The following is a 21,260-nucleotide window of genomic DNA, read 5'->3' on the forward strand; positions in this document are numbered from 1 at the left end:
AATAATTCAAAACACCTTTATGCTTACGGACAGAGGGTGAGAGGAAATCAGTGCAATTTGCCTATCTCTCTCCTGTCTGTAACACAAGGAATGATTTGAAATACTCATGGTAATATTCAAGTTCCTCCTGTTTAATAAATGTAGTTTCTTTTTGGAATATGTTAGAAAATCTTGAAGTGTTAAAAATACAGCAAAAAAGTGTCTCATTTCCTTACCAAGACAGGAGAAACTGCTGTTTCATTGCTGGTCCATGTTTTGTCTGAAAATATAATGATATTTCTTCAGAATAGATCCATGTAAAATCAAGCTCTTTAAACTTATAAAGATGGCAGATGACAAAGTTCAGTATGACTATATGCCGTTTATAGGAGAGTAGCTGGTGGGAGACATGAGGACTAGTCTCCATCAGCTTCAGTTCATCATAGAAATCATAAACTCAAAGCAGAGGAGGCCATTCGGCCCATTGTGCCTCTGCTGCTCCTTTAAAAATGCTATTGTGCATAGTCCCACATCTCCATTTTTTGTCTGCAACGCTTAAGTTCCTCATCCTCAAACACGTATCCAACTCTCCTTTAAAATTATTTATGGAATTAGCTCCCATCATCTTTTCAGGTCAAGTGTTCCTTGGAGCGTAGAAGAATGAGGGGAGATTTGATAGAAGTTTACAAAATTGTGAGGGGTAGAGACAGAGTAAATGCGAGTAGGCTCTTTCCACTTAGATTAGGAGAAATAAACACAAGAGGACATGGCTTTAGGGTGAAAGGGGAAAGGTTTAGGGGGAACATTAGGGGGAACTTCTTCACTCAGAGAGTGGTGAGAGTGTGGAACGAGCTGCCATCTGACGTGGTAAATGCGGGCTCACTCTTAAGTTTTAAGAATAAATTAGATAGATACATGGATGGGAGAGGTCTGGAGGGTTATGGACTAGGTGCAGGTCAATGGGACTAGCGGAATAATATTTCGGCACAGACTAGAAGGGCCGAATGGCCTGTTTTTTGTGCTGTAGTGTTCTATGGTTCTATGGTTCTATGTTCCACATCCCAACAGTTCCCTGAGTGAAAATCATTTCACTTCATCTCCCCATTGCATCTTTACCCAATGATTTTAAATCTATGATCTCTGGTTATTGACCCTCTCGCCAGAGGGAATAGTTTTTCTCTCTCCAACTTTATCAGAACCTCTCATCATCTTGAAAGTCTCGAGAGGAGGTCAACCTTCTGTTCCAAGGAATTGTTCCAAGAGGTGACAATGTGGTAGATTTACAAAGGTATGGTTCTACATGTTGGTGAAATAGAGGAGGTTGTTTCTTGGGCTTTCTGTGTCTTTTTGGGGCCACTCTCTGAAGCGTTAAGGTGCTTAATTGGGGGAAGGCTAATTATAACAATATTAGGCAGGAACTGAGGAATCTAGACTGGAGGCGGATGTTTGAGGGCAAATCAACAACTGACATGTGGGGGGCTTTCAAATGTCAGTTGATAAGAATTCAGGACCGGCATGTTCCTGTTAGGATGAAGGATAAGTATGGCAAGTTTCAGGAACCTTGGATAACGAAGGATATTGTGAGATTAGTCAAAAAGAAAAGGGAAGCATTCTTAATGGCTAGAAGGCTGGGAACAGATGAAGCCCGTGGAGAATACAAAGAAAGTAGGAAGAAACTTAAGCAAGGAGTCAGGAGGGTTAAAAGGGGTCATGAAAAGTCACTGGCAACCAGGATTAAGGAAAATCCCAAGGCCTTTTATACATATGTAAAAAGCAAGAGGGTAGCCAGGGAAAGGGTAGGCCCACTCAGGGACAGAGGTGGGAATGTGTGTGTGGAGCCAGAGGAAATGGGAGAGATACTAAATGAATACTTCTCATCAATATTCACCAAAGAGAAGGACTTAGCGGTCGATTTGTCTAGAGAAGAGTGTGTAGATAGCCTGGATCATGTTGAGATCAAAAAAGAGGAGGTGTTAGGTGTCTTGAAGAATATTAAGGTGGATAAGTCCCCAGGGTCAGATGGGATCAACCCCAGAGTACTGAGGGAGACAAGGGAGGAGATCGCTGGGGCCTTGATAGAAATCTTTGTATCCTTACTGGCTACGGGTGAGGTCCCAGAGGACTGGAGAATGGCCAATGTTGTTCCATTGTTTAAGAAGGGTAGCAGGGATAATCCAGGAAATTACAGGCCGTTGAGCTTTACGTCAGTGGTAGGGAAATTATTGGAGAAGATTCTTCGTGACAGGATTTACTACCATTTGGAAGCAAATGGGCGTATTAGTGAGAGACAGCATGGTTTTGTGAAGGTGAGGTCGTGTCTCACTAACTTGATTGAGTTTTTCAAGGAAGTGACAAAGATGGAAGGGCAGTGGATGTTATATACATGGATTTCAGTAAGGCCTTTGACAAGGTCCCTCATGGCAGACTGGTACAGAAGGTAAAGTCGCACGGGATCAGAGGTGAGCTGGCAAGATGGATACAGAATTGGCTTGGTCATAGAAGACAGAGGGTAGCAGTGGAAGGGTGCTTTTCTGAATGGAGAGTTGTGACTAGTGGAGTTCCACAGGGATCAGTGCTGGGACCTTTGCTGTTTGTGGTATATATAAATGATTTGGAGGAAAATGTAACTGGGCTAATTAGTAAGTTTGCAGACGACACCAAGGTTGGAGGAGTTGCAGATAGTGAAGAGGATTGTCAAAGGATACAACGGGATATAGATCAGTTGGAGACTTGGGCGGAGAAACGGCAGATGGAGTTTAATCCGGACAAATGCGAGGTAATGCATTTTGGAAGGTCTAATACAGGCAGGAATTACACAGTAAATGGCAGAACCCTTAAGTGCATTGACGGGCAGAGGGATCTGGGTGTACAGGTCCACAGGTCACTGAAAGTGGCAACGCAGGTGGATAAGGTAGTCAGGAAGGCATATGGCATGCTTGCCTTCATTGGCAGGGGTATTGAGTATAAAAGCTGGGAAGTCATGCTGCAGCTGTATGGAACCTTGTTAGGCCACACTTGGAATGTTGCGTGCAATTCTGGTTGCCACATTACCAGAAGGATATGGAGGCATTGGAGATGGTGCAGAGGAGGTTTATCAGGATGTTGCCTGGTCTGGAGGTTATTAGCTATGAGGAGAGGTTGGAGAAACTTGGATTGTTCTCACTAGAGTGACAGAGATTGAGGGACGACTTGATAGAAGTTTACAAAATTATGAGTGGCATGGACAGAGTAGATTGTCAGAAGCTTTTTCCCAGGGTGGAAGAGTCAATTACTAGGGGACATAGATTGAAGGTGAGAGGAGAAAACTTTAGAGGAGATGTGCGGGACAAGTTTTTTACGCAGAGGGTAGTGACTGTCTGGAATTCACTGCCAGAGGAGGTGGTGGAAGCAGGTACGATAGTGGTGTTTAAGAGGCAGCTTGACAAATACATGAATAGGATGGGAATAGAGGGATACGGACCCCGGAAGTGCAAAATGTTTTAGTTGACGGGCAATATGATCGGCGCAGGCTTGGAGGGCCGAAGGGCCTGTTCCTGTGCTGTACTTTTCTTTGTTCTTTGTTCATTGCCACCCTGAGTGGGTACTTCACACCTGGGGCTACAACACAAGGGGCAGCCTCCTATCACCTTCATCCTGGGGCATGTTGGTTTATGACATTTTATGCTAAATTTTGTAACTCAGGCAAATGAATTGGTCTAATTATCAGCATGTTAAGTTACATCATAAGACTAATTGCATCAAAGGGATATCTGATATTGAGAATAATTCTTGGCAAATGTTGCAATAATGACTGAATTAGTTTACTTACCATTCACTGTTGTGTACACAGGGCTCTGGTCTTCATCAGGGACCCTAAATAAATGCCAGGCGTTAGATTTACTGTAACTTTACCACAGAACAATGCTGTACCGTTCACACTCTTGGTGGTGATCGATTTTAGATTTTTCAACACGGACTTTTGATACCAGTTTTTAAGGGAGATTAAACAGATGAGCTGGAAATACTGAATTATTTGCCAAGAAAGCAGAATTTGTTTTAACAATAAAGGAAAGAATTTGACTAGCAATCTTGACCACGTTGATGTTTATTATTTCAGACTGTGCAAGTGAAGAGGTTGTTGAACAAGCTTCTCATTTTGCGGTGATTTCACTTCAGGAACAAGAAGCAGCTGAAAGGTCGGAGCAATGAATAGTTAACCCTTGGTCTCCCAGGAGGAGTGATCACCCTTGTTCCTGATTTCCACACCTGGTTAAGTTTATAAACATCTTTATCTGTAAAACTTTCCTGACTTAATATCAATAAACCGATCATTTAGAAAAGTATTTTGGCCATGATTGACTTTTGCCTCTCGTATCCTAAGACTGAGTAAAACTCTGACCATGGGGGAGGAGTGAATAAAGGGAGCTGGGGTTGGGCACAAGGTGAAGGTCTCAGTCTTCAAATCGAGTTCCCTTTCTGCTGGGAGCGCAGGATTGATGACTTTAATATTCATGTCCCAACTCAATAAGCACAAAGCATGTCATACCTTGAAAAAGGACCAGAGCAGAAACACGTGTAGAATTCTTTATAACCAACAGCTCGTGGTAACTCTGACCTATTTCATTTCTGCTCAATTGTCTCTCTCTCAGCATCAAAGCAATGGGAACTGTGCAGGATGTCTGGGATCACACCACCTAAACCAGACTGGATTCGGGATTCCACTTGGCTCCGTGCGCTCTCACAATACTTTGGCCAGAATGTTCTGCTCCTGTTAGTGGTGGGTGTGTTTGGAGGTGTGTGCGAACGAGATGGAGAGAAAGCCAAAGAAACGGTTTTATGATGTCGTGAAACCAGTTTGCGATCGTCCACTCCACCTGTCAATGGCGGCCCAGGTTTCCCGCCATCCAAGGGCGGGAGCTTAATTTTAATGTATTTGCATCTCATTATTGTGCCCGTAAGCAGGAATCATCCCCCCCCACCGCGTCAGATTTACCTCCCACGTCGGCGTGACTTCAGAACGGCGTGAGTAACGACTGCCTTTAAAAGGCAGTGCACCTGGTGAGCTGAACTGTGAGGGGAACTGGTAGGTGAGTGTTCACTACCTGGCGCTGCAACAGGGGAGGAGCTGGCTGAGGAGGAGCTGGAGGAACTGCACATCTCCTCCAATGAGGAGGGCCTCGAAGGGGATGAGGGTAATGAGGTCCTTAGGCAGGGATGGCGGTGATGAGGCCCTCGCACTGGCCAGACAAGGTAGGCACACTTGGGAGGCCCTCATAGCCACAAGATTCGTGAAGGATGATGACGAGATGCAGTGAGGACAGTCCTGACATCCTCACTTTGCATCTGTGAACATTTGACTCCTGCATGGCTGAAGGCAACACACAAACTCTCAGTGCTCAGGCTCATGTCATGGAGATGCAGCAGAGGCCCTAATAGTCACTAGATTCCACGAGGTTGATGACGACATGAGTGAGGACTCTTCATAGATCTTCACATAGCCTCTGTGAGTGTCTGAGTCCTGTCTGGCTGAGGGCAGCTCGCTTGTGCTCTGTGATCAGAGTTATATCACGGAAATGCAGCTGTGAAACTCTAAACGCACCTGATCCTTTGTCAGCCTTCAGCGCCTGTCCCCTTCAGGACCACACCATCACCGCTCACAGATACTGAAGAGATGGGGACCAGCCCCACCTTAAAAGTGCTGAGAGCACACAGAGAGAATGAGGGAACTCTGTGACGCCTGCCCACTACATTCTAGCAGCAATGACCAGCACCGCCGAGGTGCAGGCATCAGTAATGTGTCCAGGGAGTGTGAGGCTGGACCATCACTGTGGTCTGAAGGCTGCACAGACACAGGGAAGAGGCCCTGGACTGAGACACCTGCCTTTATCTTGTACAGAAAGGTTTCACATCTGAGTGACACGAACACTGCTCATCAGAACAAGGATCCACAGGCAGGGAGACATTCTTGGGAGTTTATTGACAATAGAGAACATTATGTACAAGTGATTAACAAGCCCAGGCTGGGCAACTACCTCTTCCTAACCTTCCTAACCCTGCCGTTACATCTTGGTGCCCGGCATCCACGGCGGAGGTGGAGGCAGCCTGTTGACTGCGATGGCCTTAGCAGTCGTCCTCTGGAGGCCCCGGCCTGAAGGCCCCGGTCTGGAGGCCCCGGCCTGCTTTGGGTGTCCTGCTGTGGGTCCGCTGCATCCTCCTTGACCTGCTGAGCTGGAGCTGTGGGGGTCACAGGAAGAGGGGACTTGAAACAGCTGGACATTCCCTGAGTCACCTGGGTGGATGGCCCCGGAGTGTGGACCTGCTGATCCTCCTCCCTGTGGGTGCTCGATGCCCCCTGGCTGACTCCTTGAGGAGAAGGGGAAGCTGGAGTGAGATCGAGCTGCCCAGCACCCCTATCACATTGACTCTGTTGGAGGCCAACTATGGTGTCAGTGATGGAGTTCAGCCCGTGCAGCAGTGCAGGAGCGACATCCTGGACCAAGGTCTCCATGGCGGCCGCCATCCTGCCAGTGTTGACCTCAATGCATTGGCAATGCCGGGGCTATCGCCTCAGACTGAAGGCAGACAGACTCCTCCATCATCCCTTGCAATCTGAGGAGTGCAGCGTTCATCCCTTCCTGATGTTCCTGTGATTGCCTTTGGAGCTCCACCAACTGACCGAGGACCGAGTCCAGAGGCTCATCATCTGGTTCAGACTCGGCAGCTTCCTTGCCTCCAGCAGTCCTCCGAGTGCCGGTGACCAAGGATGTCCCTGCCTCTGCCTGTTGTGGAACAGATTGTGTGCTGTGCTCACCGGGTTGTGATCCCGAGATTGCTCTACATCTCGGTCCCACTGAGGTGTGTGTGTCACTGCGCTGGTGGAGGGTGTGGGTGAGTGCTGTGACAGGTCTTCAATGGTGCTGCCCTCAGGGTCCTCACTCGAGGTTCTCTCAGTGCAGGAGTCAGGGGCAAGGTTGGTCTGAGGGCGACGTGTCAGATGTGCTTCGGAGAGAAAGTGGAGATTATTAGTTCTTGGCAGTCATGCTACACACAGGACAGTGGGACCCAGGTTGCATTGAGAGAGGGATGATCTGGTGCCATATCCTCACGTGGACCTCATCACCACCGCAGGAACGATCCACATCTGCAGCCAGCTCTAACCCTCCACTCTTGAATGGAGTGAGGACCTTGATGTCCGGCACTCCACCCCCCACTCCCAGGTCTGGGACCTCTCCCTTTTATTTTGCACGATCTTGTCCTGCATAAAGACAGATGGAGAAAATAGGAGCAAGGAGCATGCCCGGCCGAATGAGAAGGGGATGCCAGGCGTGCGTGTGTGCTGAGTGGAACCATGGACAGGATGAGGAGGCAGTCTCCAGAGGAGATGAGGCCAGATGGAGATGTGAGGGTGTGTGAGAGAGAGTGAGTGGTGATGTCCCTTGAGCTGGCAGTGAGTGAGATGCCAGTGAATGTGTGATGGGCTTGTGAGTGTGTGAGTTTAGAGTGATGAGATGGCTGCCTTACCCTGGTGGAATAGATGAGATCATTCATCTGTTTTCTGCACTGGATGGCTGGCTTCTTGTGTGCAGCGTTGGCACTGACCACCTCTGCCACCGCCTCCCAAGTGGGCGTGGTGAGACTGATGGGCTTCCTCCAGCCAGAGCGGGGGTAGAGGACATCGCAGTGGCCTCCACAGTGTCCAGAAGGCATCCCTGGGATGTGTCACTGAATTGGCGGGGCTGCACCCTTCTTGGTTTTAGGGGCGATGTCTTCACTGGAGCAGTCCTGGGCTGCTCCATTGCAATGAGAAGTGTGCACATGGCTGCAGTTTAAATTCAGAGTGCAGCATGAGGAAGCAGCGAGGTAACAGCATGGCAGCCAGCGAGGCCGTGTGCTTCCTGTGGCTGCATTATCAATAACGTGAAAGGGCAACGATACAGAGCAAAAACTCTCCATTGTGGCCGGCAAGTAAAACATCCTTTCTCACACCTGCTACTGCACTTGGTGCAAATTCCACTGTTTGGACGTTACACTCACTGCCGTCTAATTGTAGCCTGGGCAAAGACAACATTGTAAATGTCAACATCCATTCTGAACAATATTCCCAGGGAACGTGCTGGAATGTTTTTATGTTTTGAATGTTAGTTAAGACTGAGACCATCTGTCCTTTACTAATAGTGAAAGTTACATCAGTATTTAAACACACGCTCGCAGATCTCTCCATATTTTGTATCTGTCTTTAGAAAGGAAGAACTTGCTACCCAGGCTGAGGTGAGAGAGGAGGTAACTGGTACTTGTCAGCCCAAGCCTGGATATTGTCCAGGTCTTGCTGCATTTGGACATGGGCTGCTTCAGTTTCTGAGGAGTCACAAATGGTGCTGAACATTGTGCAATCATCAGCGAACATCCCCACTTCTGACCTTATGATGGAAGGAAGGTCACTGATGAAGCAGCTGAAGATGGTTGGGCCGAGGACACTACCCTGAGGAACTCCTGCAGTGATGTCCTGGAGCTGAGATGACTGACCTCCAACAACCACAACCATCTTCCTTTGTGCTCGGTATGACTCCAACCAGAGAAGAGCTTTCCCCCGATTCCCATTGACTCCAGTTTTGCTCGGGCTCCTTGATGCCACACTCGGTCAAATGCTGCCTTGATGTCAAGGGCAGTCACTCTCACATCACCTCTGGAGTTCAGTTCTTTGGTCCATGTTTGAACCAAGGCTGCAATGAGGTCAGGAGTTGAGTGGCCCTGACAGAACCCAAACTGGGCATCAGTGAGCAGGTTATTGCTAAGCAAGTTCCGCTTGATAGCACTGTTAATGACCCCTTCCATTACTTTACTGATGATCAAGAGTAGACTGATGGGGCAGTAATTGGCCGGGTTGGATTTGTCCTGCTTTTTGTGTACAGGACATACCTGGGCAATTTTCCACATAGCCGGGTAGATGCCAGTGTTATAGCTGTACTGGAACAGCTTGGCTAGGGGCGCAGCAAGTTCTGGAGCACAAGTCTTCAGTACTACTGCCAGAATATTGTCAGGGCCCACAGCCTTTGCACTGTCCAGTGCCTTCAGCCATTTCTTGATTTCATGTGGAGTGAATCAAATTGGCTGAAGACTGGCATCTGTGATGCTGGGGACCTCTGGAGGAGGCCGAGATGGATCATCCTCTCAGCACTTCTGGCTGAAGATTGTTGCAAATGCTTCAGCCTTATCTTTTGCACTGATGTGCTGGGCTCCTCCATCATTGATGATGGGGATATTTGTGAAGCCTCCTCCTCCAACGAGTTCTTTAATTGTCCACCACCATTCATGACTGGATGTGGTAGGACTGCAGAGCTTAGATCTGATCCATTGGTTGTGGGGTCACTTAGCTCTGTCTATCATTTACTGCTTATGCTGTTTGGCACGCAAGTAGTCCTGTCTTATAGCTTCATCAGGTTGACACCTCATTTTTAGGTATGCCTGGTGCTGCTCCTGGCATGCCCTCCTGCACTCTTCATTGAACCAGGGTTGATCCCCTGGCTTGATGGTAATGGTAGAGTTGGGGATATGCCGGGCCATGAGTTTACAGATTGTGTTGAGTACAATTCTGCTGCTGCTGATGGCCCACAGCGCCTCATGGATGCCCAGTCTTGAGTTGCTAGATCTGTTCGAAATCTATCCTATTTGTCACGGTGGGTCAATGCTGGAGTGAGTATGATGCATTGACAGTTGGAGATGACGAACAGCAATTGGGCATCCGGACATGTGAAGGTCTCAACAGTAGCAGATCACCAAACGTGAACAAGGGAAGTGTCAGACCTCACTAAAAGCAGCAAGTTATAAATAACAACTGTGCGATAGGCGTATCAGACACAAGGTGAAATCATACTTACCCTGGTGTGAAGTTCTTTGCCGAGCACAACCTTTTTTTTACAAGATATAATGTGGCCAGAGCAACGCAGAACAAGACAATGAAGCCCAGAATTGCGCCCGTGCTTAAAACAATAAGGTCTGAAGTCCAGGGCTTATTGTAGGATGATTCATCTGTAAAACATCAGAATGTACACACACTGCAGCTTCAGTATGAGCAATGTCCAAGAGTGTCAGCAAAGTTAGTTGAGATTAGAGTTTTTAGGAGTAATTTTAACCGCTACATTCAGTCAGGACACGGACACTATCAGATGGAAGGTCAGCTTTACTCTCCGTGCATTAACATTCATCACCGAGCTCAATGGAAAATCAAATCAGGCAGCTTGCAAGTCCAGAGTTGCACCTTATTCCATCAGGTGTCTTGTGGGTGGATTAGGTCAAAAACTGTCCCCTTAATACATGGCAAATTAACAGCCTTGAATGAAAGGCCTATGCAATATAACGGCCCCTTACTTTAACATTGTTGCCTTAAGGGTGTAAAACAAGCACAAAGGTAAGTCATTTAGCAAGGCCCTTGATCTAACGGCAGTTTGGGTAATACCAAAAGGATCACAGGAAACATTCAAAAATAACCCAGAACTTCCAAAGTCTTGTTTCTGTGAAATTGGGAGGATCAGGAATGATCCACACTCACCAAACCACACTGGCTTAGGGGCCATCTTTGGAATTCTCTACCCCAGAGGGTTGTGGATGCTCCATCGTTGAATACACTTAGGGCTGGGATAGACAGATTTTTAATCTCTCAGGGAATCAAGGGATATGGGGAGTGGGTGAGAAAATGGAGATGAAGCCCAAGTTCAGCCATTAACGTTTGTAGTGGAGTTCCCCTGGGGTCAATGTTGAGACCCTTGCATTTCCTGACTTATATTAATGACCTAGACCTTAGTGCACAGGGCACAATTTCAAAATTTGTGCACGATACAAAACTTGGAAGCATGAACTGTGAGGGGGACAGTGTAGAACTTCAAAAGGACATAGACAAGTTGGTGGAGTGGGTGGACAGGTGGCAGATGAAGTTTAATGCAGAGAAATGTGATGAAGAACATGGGGAGACAATATAAAATAAAAAGGGTAACTCTGGAGTGGGTGCAGGAACAGAAAGATCTGAGTGTATATGTGCATTAATCATTGAAGGTGGCAGGGCAAGTTGAGAGGACAGCTAATAAAGCATACAGTATCCTGGGCTTTATTAATAGGGATATGGAGTATAAGAGCAAGGAGATTGTGTTGAACTTGAATATGACACTAGTTAAGCCTCAGCTGGAGTATTGCATCTATCTCCGGGCACTGTACTTGAGGAAAGATGTGAGGCATTGGAGAGAGTGTAGAAAAGATTCACAAGAATGGTTCCAGGGGTGAAGAACTTCAGTTATGAAGATAGATCAAAGAAGTTGGGACTGATTTCCTTGGAGAAGAGGACGAGAGGAAATTTCATAGAGCTTTTCAAAATCATGAGGGGTTTGGACAAAGTGGATAGGGAGAAATTATTCCCGCTCATGAAATGATTGAGAACGAGAGGGCACAGATTTAAAGTAATTGGCAAAAGAAGCAAAAACGCTATGAGAAAAAACTTTTTCACACAAGGAGCAGTTAGGACCTGGAATACACTGTTTGAGAGTGTGGTGGAGGTAGGTTCAACTGAAGCATTCAAAAGGGAATTAGAGTGTTATCTGAAACGGAAGAATGTGCAGGGTTACGGGGAGGAGGTGGGGGAATGACACGAGGTAAATTGTTCATTCGGGGAGCCAGTACAGACACGATGGGCGGAATGGTCTCCCTCTGCAGAGTGACAATTCCATGATTCCATGATTCTGTTTCTCACTTAGGGTTCTCCTAACCGGTCCAACCAAGTTCAATCTTTGGAACAGTGGGCTGAATTAGCATTCTGCAATTCTGTTGACAGAAGCACAGCAACCATGTACTCCCTTCCCTTCCATGCCCACGCCAGTCATCTGACATTGACTTACCAGTTACATTGAGCTGGGTCCCTGCTCCATAGATGTAGCTCCACACACTGCAATTGTAGACAGCAGTATCATTGAGGGTCACATTCACAATGGTCAGAATGTAACTGTTGCTGCTGACATTCCTGGAAAGCTGAAAACGGTCGTGAAAACCCCGGGACTTGGTAATAGTGCCGTTCACAAACTGGCTCAACGCCCACTCGCTGTTGTACCCAGGTCTCTGGTGGTGCCAGTGGACATCGGTATCATTCACACTGGCATTGTACATGGCACATTGTAGCTCGACAGTCTCACCCTCTGGCACCTTGCTAACATTTGGATACTGAAGAAGGACGGGATCAGCCAATGGACCTGTTGATATTCAAGAGAAACAAAAACAAGCACAACTACTATAAATCTCCTCCTGGTTAAAAACGATGATTTGCAGATGATTAACTAACTCTTTCAGCATGAACATTGCTGCCTGCAACAGGGGGAGTGAATGGTGTGATACAGGTGTACAATTTGCTGATATTATCCATTCAGTGCACATGTCAGCTGTGGCTCAGTTCATAGCACCCTCGCCTTTGAATCAGAGGGTTGTGGGTTCATGTCCTACTCCTGGAAAACCAAGAACTGTGATTGTACTCGAAAGAGTTGCAATCTGTGACTGTTGGTAACTCGAAAGAGTTTCCTGCCCACAGAACAAACTATCTAAAGGATACATTACACAATGTTCACAGCCGACTTATTGGAAGGACTTGTACAGTCAGTTAAAAAGGTTCATTTGAGCGGAAACATAAAGGAAAAAGTTTAAAACTTCAAAATTCCTGCACAATAGTTGCACCTTTACCACACACTGGCTGATTTACTGCTGCTAATCCTACCCTATCAGCCTGGGCTGGATTTTCCTGTAATGCACCTTCCCAGAATTGTCACGAATGGGTAAAATGAGACCCACGGGGCCAGAGTTTCAGACTTACCCCTCCATTCCTGACCCAGGCAATCTTCCAATATTCAGTCAGCCCTCGACCCCGCACGCACGCCCTGTGACATCAGGGTCTCTATGATCAAGTCCTTGGGGAAAGTTGAATTTAATCCCCCACATTATTGAGATCTCGACAGGAGGGATTTCAATGACAGTGAGAATCCCACCAGGTGAATCAGCTCATGAGCCTTCGAGGAAGCTTCATGAAGAATCGGGAACTTTTGACAGGTGAGTTTAAAAGGTCCTGCCAACACTCCCTTATATCCACCCCTCATATCTTCAATGCCCACTCAGTGCCACCTCACATCACAGGATCACAGAAGGAGGCCATTCGGTCCATCGTGTCTGCACTGCCTCTCCAAATGAGCATTATGACCTAGTGCCATTGCCCTGCCTTTTCCCTGTACCCCTGCACATTGTTTCTATTCAAATAATCATCTAATGCCCTCTTGAATGCCTCGATTGAACCTGCCTCCACCACACTTCCAGGCAGCGCATCCCAGACCCTAACCACTCGCTGTGTGGAAAAGTTTTTTCTTACGTCACATTTGCTTCTTTTGCAAATCACTTTAAATCTGTGCCCTCTCGTTCTCGATCCTTTTACGAGCGGGAACAGCTTCTCCCTATCTACTCTGTTCAGCCCCCTCATGATTTGGAACATCTCTATCAAATCTCTCCTCAGCCTTCTCCTCCCCAAGGAGAACAGTCCCAACCTCTCCAACCTATCCTCATAGCTGAAGTTCCTCATCCCTGGAACCATTCTTGTAAACCTCTTCTGTACTCTCTCCAATGTGTTCACATCCTTCCTATAATGTGGTGCCCAGAACTGTGTTCAATACTCCAGCTGAGGTCTAATGACTGTCTTATATAAATTCAGCATAACCTCCTTGCTCTTGTACTCTATGCCCCTATTAATAAAGCCCAGGATACTATACGCTTTATTAACTGCTCTCTCCACCTGTCCTGCCACCTTCAATGATCTATACACATATACACCCAGGTCTTTCTGCTCCTGAACCCCCTTCAAAATTTCACCCCTTATTTTATATTGTCTGTCCATGTTCTTCCTACCAAAGTGAATCACCTCACACTTCTCCGCATTGAACTTCATCTGCCACCTACCTGCCCACTCCACCAACTTGTCTATGTCCTCTTGAAGTTCCACACCATTGCCCTCACAGTTTATAACATTCTCAAGCTTCATAACATCCGCAAACTTTGAAATTCTCCCCTGCACAGCAAGATCTAGATCATTAATATATATCAGGAAAAGCAAGGGTCCCAATACCGACCCCTGGGGAACTCCACTACAAACCTTTCTCCAGCCCGAAAAACATCCATTGACCATTACTCTCTGTTTCCCGTTTTTCAGCTAATTTTGTATCCACGTTGCTACTGTCCCTTTTATTCCATGAGCAATAACTTTTCTCACAAGTTTGTTGTGTGACACTGTGTCAAATGCCTTTTGAAAGTCCATGTACACCACACCAACAACATCACTTTCATCGGCCTTTTTTTGCTAACTCTTCAAAAAACTCCAGCAAGTTAGTTTAACATGATTTCCCCTTTAGAAATCCATGCTGGCTCTTCCTTATCATCCCATATTTTTCCATGTGACTGCTAATTCTATCCCGAATATCCTCTATGTCATCTCTTGGAATCATAGAAAGTTTACAGCACAGAAAGAGGTCACTCGGCCCATTGTGTCTGTGCCAGTCGAAATCGAGCCACTCAGCCCAATCCACATCTCCCCTCTAATCATCCTACCAGTTACTTTAAATCTATGCCCCCTAGACACTGATCTCTCTGCTAAAGTAAACAGACCCTTCCTATCCCCTCTATTCAGGCCCCCTCACAATTTTGTACATCTGAATCAAATCTCCCCTCAGCCTCTGTTCCAAGGAGAACAGCCCCAGCCCATCCAATCACCCCTCATAGCTGCAATTTTCCAGCCCTGGCAACATCCTGGGAAATCTCCTCTGTACCCTCTCTGGGGTAATTACATCCTTTCTGTAATGAGGTGACCAGAGCTGCCCACAGTACTCAAGTTGTGGCCTAACTAATGTTTTATACAGTTCCAGCATAACCTCCCTGCTCTTATATATCTTGGCTAATAATTGAAAGGATTCCATTTGCCTTCTTAACCACCTTATTGATATGTCCTGCTATCCTCAGGGATCTGTGGGCATTCACTCCAAAGTCCTTCACTTCCTCATATTCCCCAAGGTCCCTCCATACCCCCAAGCCCCTCCCGTTACCCCCTGCATCCTCCATACCTACTCTCCCAGTCTCCACTATGTATAGAACCAATGTGCCATTGGCAAGTCTGGAAAGTCTTTAAAATGCTTCTGAAACTGACACAGTGAGCAAAGAGGCTTTGAAATTCTCCTTCAAAAACAAGCTGCTCATCTTACAACCTCATAACAGTGTCAAACAACCACAGCATTGAATAACCAATGAATAAAGTTTTATGCCTCTTATCATCTCTTAATTGTGTCCAAATAAACAAAGAGGTATTGAAAAACCACACCATAGAAGGAAAAGTGAAGTTTATCTGGGGTAGGCGGGTGGTTACAATCAGATCAGCCATGATCTTATTGAATGGCGGAGCAGGTTCGAGGGGCCATGTGGCCTACTCCTGCCCCTAGTTTGTATTTCATATGTAAACATCTATTACAATCTCAGAAGTGTCAATCAAACAAATTGAAGCACCCTCCTTTAAGCTGTGTTAACATTGTCTAAAGTGCTAAGTCCAATAGTCAGTCTGGAGCTCAGCCAAACATTCATGATGAGGCAACCTGGCAACTCTATCAACAGAATCAATTTGAACAGATGGCCAGACATCTTCTTTTCCAGATGAAATAGCCTGACTTGTGCTTCCCAACTCTAAAGAGGAAATTTGGCTGTGCTCCTGATATAGCTCTCAGCCTCAGACTTTTTCTTATTATTTCACAGGATGCGGACATCGCTGGCTCGGCTAACATTTGTGCCCCATCCCCAAGGCTCTCCCTATTCCTGGTGCCCTCTGGTGACCCCCAAGCTCCACACCTCCCCAATTCCCTCCTCAATGATCCCAGCATCCTCTGGTTCCTTGCTCATTCCTCATGTCCTGCAGCATGAACCTGGAAGCTTCCTAATTCCTGCAGTTCACTCAGTTCACTGCTTTCCTCACCTTTCGTTGTCCACCGATTACATAGAAACATAGAAACTAGGAGCAGGAGTAGGCCATTCGACCCTAGAGCCTGCTCTGCTATTCATTATGATCATGGCTGATCACCCAACTCAATAGCCTGCTCCCGCTTTCTCCTCATATCCTTTGATCCCTTTCGCCCCAAGAGCTATATTTAACTCCTTCTTGAAAACATACAATGTTTTGGTCTCAACTACTTTCTGTGGTAGTGAATTCCACAGGCTCACCACTCTCTGGGTGAAGAAATTTCTCCTCATCTCAGTCCTGAATGCTCTACCCCTTATCCTCAGACTGTGACCTCTGGTTCTGGACTCCCCCACCATCGGGAATATCCTTACTGCATCTACCCTGTCTAGTCCTGTTAGAATTTTATAGGTTTCTATGAGATCCCCCCTCATTCTTCTGAACTCCAGCGAATATAATCCTAATCGACTCAATCTCTCCTCATATATCAGTCCCGCCATCCCAGGAATTAGTCGGGTAAACCTTCACTGCACTCCCTCTATAGCAAGTACATCCTTCCTCAGATAAGGAGACCAAAACTGCACATAATATTCCAGGTGTGGTCTCACCAAGGCCCTGCATAATTGCAGCAAGACATCCCTGTTCCTGTACTTGAATCCTCTCACTATGATGGCCAACATACCATTTGCCTTCTTTACCGCCTGCTGTACCTGCATGCTTACCTTCAGCGACTGGTGTACGAGGACTTGTTGCACATTCCCCTCTCTCAATTTATAACCATTCAGATAATAATCTGCCTTCCTGTTTTTGCTATCAAAATGGATAACCTCACATTTATCCACATTACAGTGATACTCGCACAGAGGGATATGGTTGTGGCGGTTGGAGACGAAATATCTCTACTCCAGGACATCACTGCAAGAGTTCCTCAGGGTAGTGTCCTAGGTCCAACCATCTTCAGCTGCTTCATCAATGACCTTCCTTCCATCATAAGGTCAGAAGTGGGGATGTTCGCTGATGATTGCAACATTCATAGCTCTGAAGCAGTCTGTTCCCACATACAGCAGGAACGGACAATATCCAGACTTGGGCTGATAAGTGGCAGATAACATTCGTGATACACAAGGCAATGACCATCTCCAATAGGAGAGAATCTAAGAATTCAACTACATTACCATTGCTGAATCCCCTGCCAACAACATCCCGGGAGTCACCATACTCCCCACTTACCTGGATAAGTGCAGCTCCCACAACACTCAAGAAGCTTGACACCATCCAGGACAAAGCAGCCCCGCTTGATTGGCACCCCATCCACAAACATTCACTCCCTCCACCACCGACGCACAGTAGCTGCAGTGTGTACCATCTACAAGATGTACTGCAGGAATTCACCAAGACTCCATAGACGGCACCTCCAAAACCCACAACTACTATAATCTAGAAGGACAAGGGCAGAAGACATTCAGCGTCCTGACTTGGAAATATATCGCCGTTCCTTCACTGTCGCTGGGTCAAAATCCTGGAACTCCCTCCCTAACAGCACTGTGGATGTACCTACACCACATGGACTGCAGCGGCTCAAGAAGGGAGCTCACCACCACCTTCCCAAGGGCAACTAGGGATGGACCCTAGCCTGTAATGTGGACAACCCAAGAATGCATATAAAACAAAACAGCTAGAGACATCACAATTAAAAGAAACCTGAAAAAGTGAAGGAGAGAAATTAGAAACAAACAGGAGAGGCAGGGAAAAGTTTAAAAAATTTAAGATTGGGGAAATAGGTTTAAGAAAAGATGCATAACTTTTATACTATCTGTGAGCAGAACAAAGTTAGATCAACGAGTCTATTTTGATACAGAAATAACTGTGCTGTCTTCACCATAAGGGTTTGTGATATTTATTACATACTCATCTTCAATAGATTCATGAGTAAATGGTTATTACTTCAGATTATTCTTTTGTAAACTGGACTTACTGGTTATATTCAGCCGTGTTCCATTCCCACTGATATCTCCCCACACTTTGCAATAATAGGCGGCAGTGTCACTGGGCTGGACGTTGGTGATTGTCAGAATGAAGCTGTTATTGGAGGTGTCTCTGGAAGGCTGGAGACGGCCAGTGAAACCTGAACTCCGTCGTGTGATGTTCCTTATATCATGTGTTAAAACCCACTCCATATCTTTCCCTGGTAGCTCCCAGTACCAGTGAACATCGGTGTCTGTCACTGCGGCATTCCCCATGGTGCACTGTAACTGTGCAGTGTGACCCTCTGTGACACGTTCCAGACTCGGAGACTGGATAAGGACTGGAGCATTTGCACCTTCAAGGGAAAAATATCAATAATTTCAAAACCAGTCTGAATGTTATAAAGAGCACTAGTGTTTAAAGGGAAAGTGTGATGTTAAAATGAGAGGACAGATTCTAAGACTGAACCAAAAGGGCTGAGTCATTCAAGGAAAGCAAGATATATCAGTGTGAGTAAATATAGATGGTCAGTCACTTGGTAGTTTAGAACTTGCATATTGCTGAAAAGAGAGACATGTTGTTGAATCTTTTCATCTTGCACTCATCAGGACAAATGCATGAATGCCAAATTTCAAACAATCACAACAATTTATGCTATTGGAGCAAACGTTGCTGATTGGTTCACAAGTCAATTCTGATTGGCTGAGAAGTTGCCATGGAGAAAACTACCTGAATTATAGGCTCCCAAAGCCTCCGTATAATTCAAAAAAAAGGAACAAGGCTTGAATATATTCCTTTTGTTGGCAGAGAACGGGTCCCTGAGCATGAATGTATGTCGCTTTCAGCAAGGATCCATGAACCATATTATAAGCTCAACTTTAAAAATATCTCAGTGAATTATCAATTAGTTTACCCATATAAACAGGAATAGCAGAGTCAGAGTGTAGAGTGATGTGTGTATGAATAGAGGGCAGCTCCTGATTATAGCTCCCAGCCTCGGACTCTCCCGATTCCCTTGTGGCCCCACGCTCCAGATGTCTCCCATTCCCTCTCCCTGATCCCAGCCTCCTCTGGTGCTCTGCTCATTGCTCAAGTCCAGCAGAATGTTCCCGGAAAATCCTTAATCTCTTCCCTATCCTGCTCACTGCTTTCCTAGGAATGATCACCTTTCCCTGACCCTGAACCTTCAGTCATGTACATTGAGCCTCCCACTCACCTGTATCGCACCCCTCCCTCTCAATCCCACCCAACTAAATTAAACCACACTCCAGTGAGTATAGGAATAGCAGGATAGAGCGGATGAATACGTAGTTGAAGAGTCAGTGCAGGGGGGGAGGATTTAGATTCCTGGGACATTGGGACCAGTTCTTTCGAAGATGATATGTGTACAGGCTGAATGGGTTGCACCTGAACAGAGCAGGGGAAAATTTCCTCGCAGGACATTTTGCTAGTGCTATTGGGAGGGTTTAAACTTACTTAGCAGGGGTGTGGGAACCAGGAGGTATTACTAGAGAGGTATACTAAGATGCACAAAGAATTGGGAGAGATAGATAGTGCTAAAGTAGGAAATAATGAGTTATTAGGTGGGTTCAAGGCAAGAGGAAAAGTAATAAAGCCTAAATTAGGTAATAAAACTTAAATTATGTGAATGCACGGAGTGTGGTAAATAAGTTTAATGAGCTTCAGGCACAGAGCCATGTGGAAATATATCGTGGTGATAATGGAGACCCGGCTTAAAGAAGGGCAAGACCTGGGTATTAAATACTCCTTGTCGCAAGGTGTTCAGGGAAGGTAGGAAAGGAAGGAAATAGAACAGATTAAGGAGAACATTGCCATACTGGAGACAGAGGATCTCCCAGAGAGATCAAAGACAGGACCTATTTGGCTAGTGCTTAGGAACAAAAGAGGTTCAATTGCTATTACTCAGTGTAGACTATAGGCCACCGACTAATGGGTGAGACGTAAAGGAACAAATCTGCAAGCAAATTTGGGAATTGCAACATAGATATAGCATGTAATGGGGACTTTAATTATCTGAATACAGACTGGGATAGTAGTAGTATAAAGGGCAGAGAGAGGCAAGAGTTCCTAGGCTGTGTTTAGGAGAATTTTCAATATAAATCTGCTTCATGTCCAAGAAGAAAGGAGGCAGTGCTGGATATGATCCTTGGGAATGAGGTGGTCCAAATGGATCAGGTGAACACTTAGGGGACAGTGATCATTGTATTATAAGGTTTAGATTGGTTATGGAAAAGGACAAGGAGCAATCCAGAGGAAGAACAATTAACTGGGGGAGGGCAAGCTGCAATGGAGTAAGAATAGATCTTTCCCAGATAAATTCGAATCAGATTCACAGGGAAACAAAACAATGGGATGCCTTAGAAGATAGTTCAGGTACGGGGGTGGGCAGGGGAGGAAGGGCAAACAGATAGAGAGCAAAATGAAGCAAAAAAACTATGCTTAGGACAGATGCCAGATGGATAACACAGTTGAATATCAGGTTGAATATACAAGATGCTAGAGGGCTGGAGAATTGCAAACGTTGCGCTTTTGTTCAAAAATATTTAAGCATAAACTCAATAATTTCAGGTCAATCAAAGAGTAATGATGCACAGTTGCTTTTCAGACTGGAGGAAGGCTTATTGTGGAGTTCTGCTGCCTGCCTTCACATGTATTAATGACCTAAACATTGGAGTATAGCACACAATTTCAAAGTTAATGGATGACATAAAACTTGGAAGTATTGTAAACTGTGAGGAGGATGGTGGTAGACTTCAAAAGGACTTAGGATGGTGGAATGGGCAGACAAAAGACAGGTAAAGTTTAATGCAGAGGAGTGTGAAGTGATTGATTTTGGTAGGAAGAACATTGAGATAAATATATAATAAAGTGTACAATTCTAAATGGGGTGTAGGAGCAGAGGTACCTGGGTGTTTATGTGCACAAATTGTTGAAGGTGGCAGGACAGGTTGAGAAAGTGGTTAACAAAACATACAAGATCCTGGGCTTTATAAATAGGAGCATGGAATACAAAAGCAAGGAAGTTATGAGAAACCTGTACAAAACACTGGTTCAGCCTTAACTCAGCATTCTGTCCAGTTCTGGGGCAGTTCTCTTTGGAGAAGTGAAGGTTGAGTGGAGATTTGTTAGAGTTATTCAAAATCATGAGAGTCTGGACAGGGTAGATAGGGGGGGAAGTGTTCCCATTGGTGGAAGGATCAAGAACCAGAGGGCACCAATTTAAGGGAATTGGCAAAAGGGGCCATGAAGACATGAGGAAAAACTTCTTTATGCAGCGATCTAGAATGCACTGCCTGACAGTGTGGTGATGGCAGGCTCA

The 21,260-nt window shown here is 45.8% G+C and overlaps 1 protein-coding gene across 1 annotated transcript in view; it reads right to left on the bottom strand.

Moving 5' to 3' along the window:
• The window catches only part of LOC144690180 (immunoglobulin alpha-2 heavy chain-like), a 69,045-nt gene that overhangs the window by 11,670 nt on the left and 36,115 nt on the right, over nt 1-21,260 (bottom strand). Inside the window, exons 4-8 of the mRNA XM_078557632.1 lie at nt 17,931-18,275; nt 11,838-12,185; nt 9,834-9,984; nt 3,788-3,831; nt 216-259 (exon numbers count right to left, since the gene is read on the bottom strand). Of these exons, the coding sequence (XP_078413758.1) occupies nt 216-259; nt 3,788-3,831; nt 9,834-9,984; nt 11,838-12,185; nt 17,931-18,275 (932 nt within the window). The remainder of the gene's footprint in view (nt 1-215; nt 260-3,787; nt 3,832-9,833; nt 9,985-11,837; nt 12,186-17,930; nt 18,276-21,260) is intronic.

Source organism: Cetorhinus maximus, chromosome 14 (genome assembly GCF_964194155.1).
Source record: "Cetorhinus maximus chromosome 14, sCetMax3.hap1.1, whole genome shotgun sequence".
NCBI lineage: Eukaryota > Metazoa > Chordata > Chondrichthyes > Lamniformes > Cetorhinidae > Cetorhinus > Cetorhinus maximus.